This window comes from Eumetopias jubatus, unplaced genomic scaffold (genome assembly GCF_037043125.1).
Source record: "Eumetopias jubatus isolate StellerSeaLion01/CBP00866 unplaced genomic scaffold, mEumJub1_p1.0 scaffold_12, whole genome shotgun sequence".
NCBI classification, from domain to species: domain Eukaryota; kingdom Metazoa; phylum Chordata; class Mammalia; order Carnivora; family Otariidae; genus Eumetopias; species Eumetopias jubatus.
Genome location: NW_028274818.1, coordinates 62,538,283 through 62,555,383, shown reverse-complemented (window position 1 = coordinate 62,555,383; position 17,101 = coordinate 62,538,283). Strand labels below are relative to the sequence as shown.

Here is a 17,101-nt window from a genome sequence, read left to right as displayed (position 1 = left end):
AAGAAGAGGCAGTGGGTCAGAACGGCCCATGAGGGGCAGTTGGTCAGCCCTCTGTTACGGGTGCGGGGCACATGGCGTGTTAGACACTTGAGCACATCTGCGGGCTTAAGTGGGTGTGTATCTCCTTGCAGCTGTACACCAAACCTCCACCTGCCTTCCCCCATGGCCTTGGCAGTGTTGTGGGCGTGTGGCCGGGGCAGTCCTACAGGGCCCCATGTTTAGAAGGGTGCTGAGCTTCGCTGTTTAACGCTCTGTGCTCGACATCTTGAAGTCTGTAATGACTGATTATACATTGGCACTGGTGTTTCGTCAGAGAAGTCTGATGGGACGGTGGAACCCCCGCTCATATCTGTGGTCTTCTCTTCACTGCCCCCCAGCAGCCCCGAGGTGGGACTCAGACACCTGTCCCCTGCAGCTTCCTCTCTGGCCCACACTTGGGGATCTGGCTGCCCTCTGCCTTGGGTGGAACCAGGTCATGGCAGGGGGAGGGTGGGAGCGGGGCTGTGTTCTGCTGTGGCTCTCTGCCTCTGGCAGGAGCTGGGATGTGAGCCTGGGGAAGATTAGGTGGAGTGTGTCACCCCTGACATCCCAGGACACGGAGGGGACCATCCCTGTCTCCAACTGTTATCACTGCTGCATACTCAGTAGACCCAATGTGGAGTCTCTGCTCACCCTGATCCAGGTACCACTATGCCTGCACCCCCCCCCCCCATGAGTATGCCTGCGCGGGACAGAGGCCGAAGTGAAATGGCAAATACAGGACATTGTAACTGCACAAGAGGGAGAGAGGGAGAAGGGGGAGGGGGAGAAGGGGGGGAAGAGAGACTATAAAAGAAAGGACAATATTTTATATTGTAATACTCTGCATCACTTTTTTCCTGCACTTTGGACACAGGCCCCTGCATTTTCCTTTTACACAATGCCCCGATCAACCCTCTGAGCTCTAAAGAATCACCTTCTGAGATTCATCTACTAGAATGGAAGGTGGCAAGGTAAATTCCACTTATGCATCCTTTGTAAGCTAACCTTGATGCCAGGGTAATAACAGGGCTTCCTGCAGCATTCCCCGACCTTAAATGTAAGGCTCTGAAATTAATTACGAATTGTAGGTTTCAGACTCTAAAGGGATATGATGATTGGGGTTGCTGCATGGGGGTCACTTCCCTCACGTAGTTGCTGTAGCAGGAATTCATATTTCCTTAGAATGATGATGAGACACCTTATATAAAGCAGAGTTGAAACATATGTATGACATTTAATAAGACAACAGATAAAGTCAAAATTTTGCTAAGATAACCCTTTATTCCCTATTAAAGAAGATAAAGCCTTAACATTCGGACATACAAAAACACACCGTGTGTCTGGTTTGAATAAACCAACTGTGAAACAGACATTGTGGAGACGGTCAAAGAAGTGTGGCTATGGGCTGGGCACTACAAGATATTAATCTGTTAATACTGTCAGGTGTGATGATGACATAGTGAGTACAAAAAAAAAAATCCTTCATAGACACAGGCTGAGGGATTCATTGGTGAAATATGAAATAACATCGTGTCTGAGATCTGCCTCAAATACTTCAGCAAAAGGAGCAACAGAAGAGGGAGACAGACACAGAGGATGTGGAAGAGAAGATGAAGAAACAGTGACAAAGATGATGAAGGAGGAGAGAAAAAACGTCAGCTAGAACAGGACTGGCAAAATGATGAACCTAGGTGATGCACGTGTGGGAATTCATTATAGCATTCTTTTTATGTTTTTCAATTCCCATAATGGACTCTGCGCGCGCGCGCGCGCGTGTGTGTGTGTACCTGTTGCCTACAAAAAAATTTCAAATAAAAACTAGGGCACAGATTTTTCATTCTCCTCCATACCAAATGTCTTTTTTTTTCCCCTCAGGCTGGCAGGAGCGCTCTACGCTGAAGAGATACAAAGGAGTTGATGGGAAGGATAATCCGCCCATGGGCTCCTGACACAATATAAAAAAGAAAAGGAGAAAGTGGGAGGAAGAGATCGCTATTGTTCCTCCCCTAACCCTTCCTTCTAATTATGCCAGAGTCAAGGCTCGGGTCACAAAGAAAATGATTTTGGTGGTCAACCATTTGCCCTGTTTTATATACATCAAAAAAGCTCTTGTTCTGACCACATTCCAATCTCACAGTTTCCCACCTACTTTAAAAATGTATCGAGGCCAGATTAACAAAAATATGAACAAAATGACTATATTACAAGGAACGCTTTGTCTGTAAACCGGGAGATGGCCTTCTTGTTATGCTGAATTGCATGATGTGGGACACTTTAAAAAGTTACATACACTTTCTGTTATTATAAGTATTTCCGATAAATGCTCAACATGCACAGCTTTTAAAAAGTTGAATGTAAATTTCTCTCTTGAGTGCAGATGGTGGCCAAGCAAAGTAGCTCTTTGGTCTTCCAGACAGAAGGTCAGGTCATGGCTGAAAGACCAAAGAACAATTGCTGCTTTGCTCCTCCAGATCCACGGAATGAGACACCACCACTTTCCTTTCCGAAACTGTCTGCTCAATACAAAATGGTTACAAAGAGTACCTATAAGATGTCCTCACATTCTGTCCAAGAGAAAATGGTAACAAGCACATCCCATCACAAACACCTTGTAACCATTCCGAGGTTTTATTCCTAACCCTCCGACCTCCTAAGAAGGCACATCTTTATCTAAAAACAACACTAGAAATCATTATGAAAACTGCTGTTTGACTAGTAAGCAGGAAATGTTTACAAATGAAAATGGCTCCTTTTAAAATCCTGCCGCTTTGGCCTCCGCATCATTGCTGGTTAATTGCAACAAGCTAGAGCTCTGAAAGACAAATATTACAAATACTTCTGCACGTCATTCATTTACAAGTGATATGGTAATCTTACTATTCCGACAGTGTTTTGTCTCCCTAGAACATTATCCTATAATTTTAAATAACTCAGACACTCTTCTTATTTTTTTTCTAATTAGTCCAAGTTGTTATATTGGGCAGGTGCTATAGAATAATACAAAAGTATTTAACAATGCTAGCAAGCATACCAAGATGATACCCTTTAAAAAAAAAAAGTCATAATATATCAGGAAAGGAAAGGAAAGTTCTGTTTAGTTTGGTAGTGCTAGACCTTGGGCTGCTGATGGAAGATTTTCAATTCCACTATCAGGCACGCCCCCAACTGGATGCAATAAAATAGTTTCATTATCTGTACACATTAATAATGAAAATTCTGAAAATTAAAACTCATTAACACTCTGAATATAGTGGTACAAAAGCAGAATCTGATTCTGGTTGTTCGGATGTTAATTTAGTGCCAGGGATTTCAGCCATGACTTGGAAAACTTTTTCAAGTACTAAATTTCATTATCACTTTCATTTTTAATACTCCCCTATCATCTATTTACATCATCTGCATAGAAAGTTGACTGGGTTGAAAGGGAAAAGATGCTGGAAAGTACGATATAAAGCTATGAACTAGAAATATATTTGAAAAAAATTACTTTTAAGTTTACCTACTTTTAAATTGTGCTGAGTTTTTAAAAATACTGACACTGAGAACTCATTTTAATTGAATAGATTTATCAATCTACTTCCATTGAATATAAAGAATGAAAGCCTTCGATGTTCTGTACTGTAACACAAATATAGAAAAGCCAAAATGAGTCTATTAGAACTGCCTCTCTCAAAACTTTATCCATGTCGTCAATTAAAATTGGAGTATCTACATGATCTCAACAAAGATATAACATAAAACATCTGTTCAACTGAAATGGGAGTAAGCAGCATTTTCCCCTAACATTTCTAATTTCCCTGTATTTAAGGCTTCTTGAGCAAACGTATTCATGGTTATCTTAGTTAAAACTGGTTTCGCTCTGCCAACAATCAATTTGATTGACATATTTACATATCAACTCATCTCATCTTACAAATTTTAAACTTTTTCACTTAAAATTGGATTCAAGTTGGCATCTTTCAAGAACTTTATGTACGTATATTTTAGGTTCAAACTGTGCATTAGGACATTTTTTTTTTTTTACTTTTGTAAGTAATAGATACACATATCCAAATGTATATTTATGACCTGTCAGATTGGGATTTTATATGCATGCAGTTGTATTCTCACCATTTCATGTGAAAGGTGATAATTTTAGGCAACTACAAATGAAATTCTTGTAATAGTATAAACTGGATTGTTCCATTAGTTAGAAGCAATATAATAGAAATAAATAACTTACATCTTTAATTATGTCTTTAATCGTTGTAGTTACACTTGTCATCTCTTACCTCATCTTTAATTTCAAGATCCCTTTTAGTTTTGGTTCTGTACCCTCTGTGTTCCTTCTCTGCCTCATCCTTCTCCATTTTGGTTTTATTCAACTGATAGCGCATTTCCCCGCACACCTGTTAGATAGTAAAAACCAGATCAATAGCTGCGGGAATCTACCAGGCAATGCCTGCAATTAGATCTTTTGGTGCCCCCTAGAGGTCGTATAAATAAAATACAATAGAACTTTCCTAAGAACGGCATTTTCTGTTAGAATATTCAACGTATTCTGTTAAGATATGAAGGCAATATCAGGTACTACTGAGTTTAACAATTTCAAATTATGATAAAGAAATGTATAACTAAGAAATTTAAGTAATGTGCCCAAATTTTTTTGTGTAAAATAACAGTTTCAATTGCACATTATCATTCAAAATGCATTATCATCTCTATTTTATATAGATAAAATCATTAATTAAAATATTAAGCTATGTGAATATTCATTCAAATTGTTGTGGTTTAAATAGACATTCTATACAGTAAAGTTTTCCTTTAAAGATTTGATCAGTTAGGCTTTTATTTAAGGAAATTTATAAAGGAATTTTTCTCTCTGCTAAGAGACTATATAGTATTTAGGTGTACAGTAGAACCCAGTATTTACTGTAATCTTTGTAGATAATGTCAATCTTAAGCACAGTGTGATGTATTTAAGTTGATAAACATTGGTAAAAGGCACAGACTGGAACCATTTATAACTGTAGCATTCAACTTAAAAGGAAAATATACATATAAGTGAAATGATTTTAACATATCATTAAATAATGAGTATACATAGCATCTTAAGAGTGTTGTGTATCATTCTTTATACAATTTTTTTTTTCAATCCAGGGCCTCTACAGACAGGTAAATAAATTTGGAAAATGCAATCAGTAGATAAATTTAAACAAAGAAATTATGAGCTTTTGAGATAACTGAGAACCTGCAGAGAGATTAATTAACACACAAGTCTGCTAATTCAGTCTCTGATATACAAATACAACTTTTTAAAAATCATGTATCATCTAAAGGTTATATAGTTGCTTGAAACTTTTTCCAATTTTGGTATTTCTCCAAAACTGATGATTAGAACTTCAGAAATTAGTTTTCATCATTATTGAGGTATTAGAATCTCATAAAACCTATATCTATCTCCCATGATCAAATAAAAAATACTTTGAAAAATAAACAAATCTGTGTCTAAAGGTTATAGTGACAAGACAGAGGAAAGTCAGTAAGTTTCTCCCCAATGGCCCTCAAAATGCTAGAAAAAGAATAAAATTACAAAAAATTTGATTTGAAATTCAAATGCCTTGAATGTGTCAGAGCTGACCCCTCTCATTAAAAAAAAACTAGTAATTTACAAAAAGTTATTAATTCTAAGGCTAAATAAAGTTTAAAATTAAGAATGATAGAAAAAAATTAGAGGGGCCCAAATTTGCTTGCTTTCTTATTCTTATTCCAACCTATTTGATTTATATACATGAATGAAATGAAAAAAAAACCCAAATTGAAAATACCAAAAAATTATAATTACCCAGCCATGGTGTTTCAAACTCAATACCAATACAAAATTATTGTTTATTATTATATGTCTAAGCATTGTTTTATTTAGAATTATTTCATCTCTTAATTTTATTTTTAAAGTTCCCTTGCCTTACTACTTTCACTTTAGCATCTGCTAAGTTTATCCATAACCCTTAAGTTTATCTAACATAAACGGGCAAATTAAATTGAAGTGGAATGATATCTCAGGGTTGGAGCCACCGCGAGGCATGCTTCTGATGCTTGAGTCTTTCTGGACGGTTCTAAAGACAGAGGAGGTATCTTTACTGTACACATTCCAACAGAAAGTTCCCTTCCTGCAACGGACTGGACACTCTCACCACCAGCTTTCCCCCATAAATCTGGATTAACCACTGCCAGCCTTCTATATCCATTCCCTTACTTCTACCCCTACCCTCCACACAGACACATTGATGATATTGGCAAATACGGTATTTTAAAACTTTAACGTTAGCTAGCTTGAATTTTAGAAAACAAATGGAGAATTACAGAAACTGAAGGGAAAAACAAGAAAAAAATAGGTTTTGTTTCTTCCATATACTAAAGGTAATGTTAATTACTAAATTAAAAGTAACAATGGCATTACAAATGTGTCAACATGTAGGGAAATATGTGGATAAGTAAAATGCAGCATGAAAAGGTATGCATTTCAAACAAAATCATCTGTGTAAATTGGTAAAAAGAAAACAATCGATTTAATTTATTACATCATGCATGCCTATATTTAGTTGCTTAGTTTTAAAGCAACTTATTGCCGAAATCCACATGGACTTTAGTGTTTCATAAATACATGCCTTACAGTGACGAGCGAAGACTATAAACAATTTAGTTTTGGTTTACAAGTTTGTAATGCCCATAGCACAGACACTGTGGTATTTTATTTTTTTTAAGATTTTATTTATTTGACACTGTGATATTTTAAAGTATAAATTTAGGGACCAATAAAATAAGACACTTAGTATTTGAGCCTTGATCTTAGAGACCAGGTCCGAAAAGGAATGGGAGGTGGAGAATTTTTTATGTTAAGCACACTCTTCATGTGGTAAATAAATCTCTTTTACTATCATTGTGGAGACCAAAGCCATGCTTTCTCTGGCAAACATTTCTCCCATCTAATTTAGAAATATAAATTTGACTAAATATTCAATGATTAAAATAATGAAACTTGCTTATTGATAAGTCTGTCTCAGCCACTTAACCTTCAGTTCTTCCAGGACATTATTTGTGACTAATTCATCTTTTGTATTTGCAGCACCCATCAGAGGGCCTGCCAATAATAAGTAAATGCTGGCTTAATGACCATTATGTGGATCTTTACTATCTTAAATAACAAAACTTTTCCATTCCAAACTGCTTTCTGGGCTTTGTACATTGGGAAAAAATTTTAAACTAAAATCTCACATTGTACCTTTGTGACATCCATTTCCTTGGAAGTAAGCTGGTTTTGAACTTCCTCGAGTTGATTAATAGCTGAAGTCTTCTCTCTTGTAACCTTTTCAACCTGGGCCTCCAGTTGGGCAATATTTTGAGACAGGGACAACATCTATAAGAGGAAATAAAAGTCCTAAACAATAATGCCATTTGACCAAGTAAATATTAAGAACATTGATTACTCAGCCATAAAAAAGAATGAGAATTTGCCACATGCAACAACATGGATGGACCTAGAGAGTGTAATGCTAAGTGAAAGAAATCAGAGAAAGACAAAATACCATATGATTTCACTCATTTCTGGAATTTAAGAAAAAAAGGGAAAAAAGAGACAAAGAAACAAAAAGACACAGACTCTTAACTACAGAGAACAAACAGGTGGTTCCCAGAAGGGAGGTGGGTGGGGAGGGTGGGTGAAATAGATGAAGGGGATTCAGGGTACACTTATCCTGATGAGCACTGAGCAGTGTATAGGACTGCTGAATCATTATATTGTACACCTGAGACTAATATAATACTATGTAAAAAAAAAATCTGGAATTAATGGGAGTCTCTGCATGGCTCCTGGGTTCACTCTTAAGTCATTTCTCTGTGAATTGGGTATGTCCGTTTTTCTACTTCCTCAACTCACCCATCCCCCATGACTTAAATATATACTTCCTTCTGATTCGTTCTCTGGTCTCTACCCTCATTTTGGGAAACACGTACAAGGTGATAAAAATCAAAGTTTGGGTTGAAACCTTAAGGTGATAATCATGTAAGTTGTGCAAGGGACTGACAGGAATAAATTTCAAAGGTGATGTCAAGAAATCAGAGAAGTCTGGGGAACCTGGGTGACTCAGTCAGTTGGGCATCAGACTCTTGACTTTGGCTCAGGTGATGATCTCAGGGTCCTGGGGTTGAGTCCCATGTTGGGTTCCCCGCTCAGCAGGGAGTCTGCTTGAGATTCTCTCCTCTCCCTCTCCATCTGCCCTTCCCCCAATGCGCTCTCTCTCAAATAAATGAATCTTTTTAAAAATGATTGAATCTTTAAAAAAGGGAAGTCTTAGACCCTTCTCCCACATGGAAGGATAAAAGGACATGGTGGGAGAGCTGGAGAGCCCCCATTCTCTAGCTACCCTCCTTCTTCCTCTCAGCCGTCACCCCTTCTCCTCAGGAAGGTTTCTATGACCGCTGGCTCCCAGCACAAAATAGGAGCCCTTCCCACACCCAAGGTTGCTATGCCCTGGGACAGCCATGCCTGCTGTTGGCAGCGGGCACCCATGGGCACAGATCGCTGCCCCAACCACCTCTCTGTGTCTCCATCACACTGCAGCCTGCGACGTCTGCCCACTTCCAGCCTGGCACTTATCCCACTGTTTCGTTGTCTGTTTGCTCCCACAGACTACAAGTTCCTCGAGGGCATGTTCCTCAAGAGGCACCGAAGGTTTGATGAATGAACAGATCACTGGAATGAACGGCTTTTCGGAGGAACCATCCACTCTATGAGTGTCACCTTCTTACTTTTTCTTCCCAGGGCGAGAAATGCTTTCTAGATCTCAGGTTTAACCTTTACAGTTCTTTATTTGCAATTACATTTTACTCTGCTCCAGGAAGTCAAAACTTCCTAGACTCTTAATTTCTTATTTGTATTGGCAGCTTTAAAGTGAAAAAGAAATGCTACCTTCCTAGAGAGGGAAACACAGAGAGATATCTATCAGTGTTGAATCTGTTACACAAGAGCTTGTAACAAAACTGAAAGAATATTTTAAATTTACTGTTGTACATGGACATGGGTGTGAATTCAGTTTTACAACTAAAATCAATAAGGCAAAGTTTGTGATAAAAATCAAGACTGCCTTTGAGTTATGTAACTAGCTCAAGTTGACACATATGAAAATAATGAGCCCTGGTAGCGATTTTCTAATTAAATGGTAGATGTATTAATTAACTTTTCTGGGGATTGTAGAGAATTGTACATTTGACTTATGGTTGTTTACATGTCCTTCTTATCATTAAAAGACTGACTAAAAATTTTAATTTGCACATAAAATTACTTTTACTAACACCAGGCTACAAACTATCCTAATGCATATTGCAATCTGACCCCCAAATTGAAAGTCAAAAGAAATTAAATGCAACCAATAACGAGATTAATTTATATACTTAATTTTAAAAATTCAAGTTCATGAGTATCCATATTATGAAGCTTTTCCGGAAACAACAGCAGCGAACTTCAATTACCAGCTACTAAAAATCATACTTATGTGAAGCTATATCTTATGGTAAACATATTAACATCGGTGGTTTCTGAAGTAAATATGCAGACAGACATTCACTTGCTAATTGTAAATTCCAACTCAGTTTCTATTATAAGCATGTACCGAATCACACTCCTTCCATCTGATTCCCTCCCTCTGCCACCCATCACTTCTTTCCTCTGCCCACTACCTGTCTGCTCCCTCCTGTCACCCACTTCCTGAGGCCTCCACTCCTGTTGTCACACCTTCTTTTTCCCCTCGCCCACCATCTGGAAGTCAGCATTACACTGCAGGAGCTTCTCCATCCACATCTGTTGCGGAGACAGAAGTAGCACAGACAGCTGCAACACTGCTGGATGTCCAGGGCGTCGACATCAGGTAAGTCCTTTAAACTTTGACAGGGGCAAGCAAGAGACAAGGACACCCAGGCTGGGAGAGCTTGATGGAAATCTCTCGGCTGAAGCAGTCCCTAGTGGTCTGAACATGGTATAAAGTGGTACTCGCCATAGAACAGGTGCAAGAATGAAGGATTCTAGCCATGGACTATTATCAAGGGAACCAACTGAAAATAAAGTGCGGACCACATAGGGGGTGCTCACTAAATATGATAAATGACTGATTGAACTAACAAACTCAGGGGCTCAGAGCAGCCAAGGACCATAACTGAAGACAACAAACAAACTCACAGCAAGTACTGTTCATGGGGGGATGATTCAAAATCTGTCTAGGTAGAAGACATCTGTTCTCCTAGAACTTCCCACACACACGAAATTTAATGAGAACGAGTCAGGAGAGAGGAAAGAAGAAAACTAATAAAAAGAGAGGAAGAAAGTTTAAAAGTCTCACAAGCTTTCCTGACTGCTCGGAAAGGGGGTGGGGGGGTGCCTGCTTTAGCCCTAACTACAGAGCTCTCACAACGTTAGGAGGAATTGCTCAGTCTCACTCTTAGACTAACATCATCTGCCAGGCAGTTGATACATATTCTCACTTTGCATCCCCCCTTGAAGGACAAATTACACTCAATTAATTTTCAGTTGAAAAAAATGAGATTCAGAAAATTAAGGCATGTGCCTAAGTTCACTGAAGCTAATGAATAAAAAGTAAAGCCAGGCTTTATATTCAAATCTGTCTGCTTTACTCATACAGAGAAATCTATCCCATCAGGCAGCTTCTCTTTCTCTGGAATAAGAATGATAATAGCCTTGAGTTTCAAAGTTATTAAATGTCCACTCTAGGCCAGGTATATTAGGCCCTTTTGAAACATTCTGATTTAATCCTACCAATTTCTTGAGTAGATCAACTCCATTTCTTACTCCTCTGACATGGGAGAGGTTAAACAAATTATTCAAGGTCACAGAAAGGTCAACCTGGATTCAACTCTAAATCTTTTGACTCCAAAGCCACTTACTACCATTTCCTGGTGAAAGCACCTGCCCGAGAGCTAGGACCACTCTCAGCTCTTCATTCAGTCACTTTATTTAGGGCAGGACCTTGAGATTCAATGCCAGCCAAGGGTTACTGTGGGCAAAACATAGCTGGTCTTTGCTGTGGATCTCATTCTCTGTCACACACACAATACACAATTCACAAAGTTAACCCCACTCCACGCCTCACTCTCGTTGGTTATAGCCAGCATTCCTCCCCCCATGCTCTACATTTCTGAATCCTACCTACACTTTGAAACTCAGTTAAAACGCCACCTTCCTCACAAAATCTTCCATGATCTCTTGCAGACACAGACTGTCTGATCCTCTGAATAAACATCTTCGTCATACCTTTCCCTTGTACTACATTCATTCATTCATTCATTCATTCAACAAATATATGTGAAGCACATTTTATGAGAGTGGGATGTGCCAAGCAATGACGATGTTAACCAACCACACATTCAAGGGACTCATAGTAAATTGGGGGAGACAAACAATTCAGTAAGAATTTGCAGTTAATTGAGTTATAGGAGCCCACAGAAGAGGCTCGCAACTCATCTCTGGGAGTAGGTGGTAACCAGAAGAACTCTGAAGGATCACTTAGAGAGGGCATGGAGCAGAGGATTCCTCTAGGCAAGGGGCAAGGCATGTGCAAAATCCTAAAATGAAAACACAGTATGGCAGATTGGCATGTCTGTGTTGGAGCTAGTGCAGTAGGTCAGCATGGTGTCAAAACCAGGAAGAAAAGTGGAGGGAGATGAGACTGGAGAGCCAAAGAGAGGAAGAGAAATGTAGAATTTTCATGTGATGCTAAAGGATCCTAAATTTTATCCAAGGGGCTGTAAGGAGACATGAAAGGATTTTAAAGCAAGAGACTGACATATTGACGTATTCATTTGAGAAAGATCATCCCGGCTGTGGCTTAGACGAGAAGGAGGTGAGATCGGAAGCAAGGAGAGGGCTTGGGGCTAGAAATCATCCAGGGGTGAGGTATGGATAGCAGTGGGCTGGAGAGACAGGGCAATGGAAAATTCCTAGGCACCTGAATCTCTAGATTTTGGTGACATAACGATGAGTAGGGTGAGGGAGAGAAAAGACCCAAGAATGCCAGCAAAATTTGGGGGTTGGGCAACCCCCTGGGAGAGGGAAGATGGGAAGTGAAGCTGGTTTGGGAGCTCACTAGAGAGCTGAGGATTTAGGAATCGATTCCATATACATGAAACTGGGAGCCGCAGTAATGCCAAAGACCCCGAAATCTAAAGCTCTCTGCTAAACTCTAGAACTTTCCATCAAGCTGTTTTCTGGATGTGTTTCCTTGTCTCAAAGGCACTTTAAACTCAGAGCAAACTGAAAGGCACACATCATCATTCTGTCAAATCAAGAATATAGATCCAAAGGAATCAAGGAAAGAGAATCTTTTAAAGGGAGTAAGAACTAAAAAATATTCCCTAAAAAATAGCACTAGGAGGGCTCCAGTGAACATAATGAGACAACACGTACAGACAAACCTTTCAAGAAATGTGCCCATTATGGGGAAAAGCAAGGAGGGCCATGGAATTACTGAGGTGGCTTCCAACCTTGGCTGCACATTGGAATCACCTGGACAACTTTAAAAATACTGACACCTGAATCCTACCCACAGCTATTTACACATCTCGGTTGGGGATGCAGATTGGGCAGGAAGGTTTTTGGAGCCTCTGTGGAGCCAAGATTGAGAACCACTGGATTGGAAGATTGTTTCTTTCAATGGATGACAGAAACTTGTGCAGATTCTCCTCATAAGGAAGAGGATTCAGCGGGGGAGGAGAATGGAAATGACATCCCTGCGGGGCGCCTGGCTGGCTCAGTCAGTTGAGCACCCGACTCTTGCTTTCGGCTCAGGTCATGATCTCAGGGTCTTGGGATCAAGCCCCACGATGGGCTCTGCACTCAGCTCAGAATCTGCTTGTCCTTCTCCCTCCCCCTCAGCCCCACCCCCCTCTCAAATAAATAAATAAAATCTTTAAATTAAAAAAAAGAAAGAAAGAAAGGACCTCCCTGAGGTGGAGGAAGAGAATGGAACCCAGAGCAAGGGGAATGAATTAGCGTGAGGCTTCTCCTGTTCTGACACGGTTGGGGTGCTGGTGAAATTTTACTTGAAGTCTCAGGTAAGGGGGATGATAAATAGTTGAAGTTTTCAGTTTTCTTCGTTAGATAAGTAAGGCTCTCTGCTGATAATGAGGGGAACGATGGTATAGTAGAGAATTTGAGCAGAATAAAAGTGATTTAAAATAGTCCTTGAAAATGGGCCCAAGATACCATCATTGCCACCTGGACTAGGATAATTACCTCCCACCTGATCTCCAGGCATTTATTCTGATTTTCCTTCCAATCTCTTGACAGATGGTACTTCTCAAATATAAATGGCATCATGACGCTGCCCAATTTAAAGTCGTTCGATGGTTTTCCATTAGTTTCTGGATAAAATTTAAAATCTTTCACATGCATTTTAAGGCCATTCATGCTTTGGTCTCTACATACTACTCCAAACTCATCTCCCGCTACTGTCCCCACTTCCTATGCTCCAGTCACCTGGGCCTTCTTTAAATTCCTAAAAAGTATGATGCTCTTTAGCTTCAGTGTCTGGGGGGTGTCGTTTCCCTGGGTTTGGATCTCTTCCCCTCAACTCTTCACCTGACTGCTCCTACTCAACCCTGCTGAGTCTCGTTTTCAAAATCTCTTTCATAGGACAGTCTTTCACGACCACCTGGACTTGGTCAGAGTGCCTGTTACATACTCCCATGGTACCCTATGCTGTACTTCCTTGCCTTTATCACAGTGGTAACTACAAACTCACTCAGGGAAGTCTGTGTCCAATGTCTTCCTCTTCCCTCCTCTGGAAGCAGGACTGCACACTCCCAGGCCCTCCAGTTACTTTCTGTTGAATGCGGAATGAACGAGGGAGAGGAATGCACGGCGGGACTGCTGAAGCAGCAGGAGCACCAGGGACACTAGGGTCATGATGCACAGGGGTGCTGTCTGCAAGGCTCAGATTGCCCATCCAGGCCAGAGAAGGCAGATGGTTCAACTGACATAGAGTGAGGTTCTGACAGGCGCCATTTTTCTAAAGACTAAGACAAGGGAGTTTACAGTAAATGCCTCAGACACCCATAAGCCTTAAAATCCCCTCGACAGAACTTGTGATTTTTCTCTTTATATATCCTCAGGATTCACATTGTCTTGCACATAGAAGATACTCAGTAGATACGTGCTGAATAATGTAATTATCACACACTGGAATATTATAATAACAAAGCATTCAGGGTATAAGCTGCGAGTCACTTTAAAAACAAAACATGTAACAGCTGCTTTGGTTATTTTATGGACCCCATCTTGCTCAGTGTTTACTCTGTTGTAGCAACTTTAAAGATTTATTTATTTATTTTAGAGAGAGAGTGAGATAGCGTGTGAGCTGGGGGGAGGGGGAGGGAGAGGGAGAGAGAATCCCAAGCAGACTCCACACTGAGCGCGGAGCCCAACTTGGGCCTCCATCTCAGGACCCTGAGATCGTGACCTGACCGAAACCAAGAGTCAGACACTTAACTGACTGAAGCACAGGCGCCCGCATTGCAGCAACTTTAAAGCTAGGTTTCAATTCTGTATTCCAGTTTATTACTGTTTTCCAAACACTGCCCATTTCATGTTAGCTGTTCCTTTTGCCTTTCATCTCTTCCTTCCATGTGTTCATCTGGTTTTGTTCATTATTCATCATGCAATTTGTCAGAACCTACTTGTTACAGTGTATATAATTATTTTTTCTCGGTTACTTGGTTTCTTACACATGTTTCATCTTCTACAGGTCTAATTTGAGAGTGTGGGAATATGGTGGGGGAGTCATCTCTCCTGGATTTAGCCCAGGTTGAAATAAAATCTGGATATCTGCAGAGCACCTGCTTTTCTCTAACAAACATGAGAGAAGGAATCAAACAGAATGGTGGGATCAAAGTATAATTTTACAGTTTCCTATCATGGAATCAATTGATTATTTTACTCAGAGAGGTCCAAGAATATAACTTTTCTTGAGAAATACATGGAAAAATGGAAAATTTTTATGAACTCTAAATTATAAGCAACTGACTATTTACAAGGTTTTTAAAATTGAGTGTTCATTCAAGAATGGCAGCCTACAGCATCATCAGTCACATCACCACAAACATTTCTGCCGCAGCGGGTAACAAAGTGAATCCGAAAGTACCTTTGACCTCACGTCTTCCCTTTCTTTTGTTATTTCCTTTCTCATTGCCTCTTTCTCAAGGGCCCTTTTCTCTTGCTGAGACGCGAGTTCTTTTTCAAGACGCTCTGTCTGTCTCTCCAGTTGATTCTTCAACTGCTCACACTGGATTAAAGCCTGCCAGAGTAAGACGGAGTGAAATGGGGCCTCAGAATTTGCAAAAATGAGAGGAAAATGAGACAATTAAGCTTTAATTTTCTTTAAAATCATCACAAGTCACTGTAAAGCCCATTAGAATAATTTTATATTTGTCAATACCACTTATAGAACTAAAATACTATTCAAATGGTACATTTATTAACACACTTCAATTTTCACAATTAAGACTATATTAACGAAGCAACTAAGAAAACTCAGGTAAATGGACCCTGATGAAGACCACAGATGAATCCAAATTTTGAAAAACGGCATCAGAGAAATCAAGTGTTCTAATATTTTTCAATTATATAGCATGTCTATACTAAATGAAATATATAAGTATCCAATTTAACTGACTTTTCATTTGCTTATGGTTAAAAATTAGTGAAATGCTTCAAAATTTAAAATGAAATGTACCTGTTATGATATACAGGCATCTATTTTTAACATTATCAAATAATCAAGTTCCCTTAAATATAACTAAGATAAGATTTAGTTCACTCTCCTTCCAAACATAACAAAAGTAAAAATTACGTAATAATAAAAACTTTAGATAAAAAAAGACTCAAAACAATATTTACTCCCTAGTTTCACGAAATGGAAAGTGCCATCTCTCACTGCTAGTAATTTGTTAAGTCCATAATTATTCTTTAGTCTCGATTTCCACTCTGAATTTCTAGAAGTAAAATCCTTCTAACTTCCTTTTAACTACATCCACAGTATCTTTATGCAAAATACCCAATAATAAACTAATCTCAAAATCCCAATTTTAAAAAACCCCAATAAAGGTAAGGTGCTTGACACAGAAAGTCTGAGTCATTCTATGCTGTATTAGTCTTCTCCCAGTGGCTTTTATCCAACATCCAGCCTTCACCTCATTCAAAACCACTATGTTCCTCCGAATTATCAACCAAGAAACCCAAGTCTCATATGACCTACAACCTTATAAGTATGAATCAAGTTATATATTTGATAGTCACACTTGTTAATGGTGAGGGAAGTGGTCTCAGTAAGCATTGCAAGTTCTATGCATAGCTTTGCTTCCCTCTGGTGAAAGCTATAATAAATACAGACAAATAATCTAGGGTATGTGAATCTGCTTCTCTTCATCTGGAAACCATTAAACCCTAATTTCTTTCAAATTCTTCTGGAAAGTTTCTGCACTCCTAGATATAAAATATGAGGGTAAAACTCAACTGTCTCAGATTAACTGACAAGCACATCCAGTGACTGAGAAATTATTCTCCTAGGGACTTGGTACCAAGTCCAATTCTAGGTGAGAATGTCTGTAAAATAAAATCTTCTATTAGATTTTAAAAGAATTGAAAAAGCATAGTTTTTCTATAATTTAAGCCCTTGTAACGTGAAACATTATGAATTTGAGATTTTTGTGCTTCATAACACAGTTGCTGTTGTGAAAAATATTTTAAACATTTTATTTCATTATTATTATATATTTTTTGAGAGAGAGCATGAGTGGGGGGTGGGGAGGGGCAGAGGGAGAGAATCTTTTTTTTTTAAGACCTTATTAATTTATATGATAGAGAAAGAGAGAGAGCACAAGTAGGCAGAGCGGCAGGCAGAGAGAGAGGGAGAAGCAGGCTCTCTGCCGAGCAGGGAGCCCGAGGTGGGGCTCGATCCCAGGACCCTGGGATCACGACCTGAGCCAAAGGCAGATACTTAACCGACTGAGCCACCCAGGCACCCCATGAAAAAAACTT

General features: G+C 39.4%; 1 protein-coding gene across 5 annotated transcripts in view; it reads right to left on the bottom strand.

The window, feature by feature from the left end:
• Positions 1-17,101, bottom strand: part of SDCCAG8 (SHH signaling and ciliogenesis regulator SDCCAG8) — a 231,952-nt gene that overhangs the window by 145,965 nt on the left and 68,886 nt on the right. For all 5 annotated transcript variants that reach the window (XM_088017169.1, XM_028111549.2, XM_028111548.2 and 2 more), the window contains exons 10-12: positions 15,207-15,359; positions 7,283-7,417; positions 4,293-4,409 (exon numbers count right to left, since the gene is read on the bottom strand). In XM_088017169.1, the coding sequence (XP_087873295.1) occupies positions 4,293-4,409; positions 7,283-7,417; positions 15,207-15,359 (405 nt within the window). The remainder of the gene's footprint in view (positions 1-4,292; positions 4,410-7,282; positions 7,418-15,206; positions 15,360-17,101) is intronic.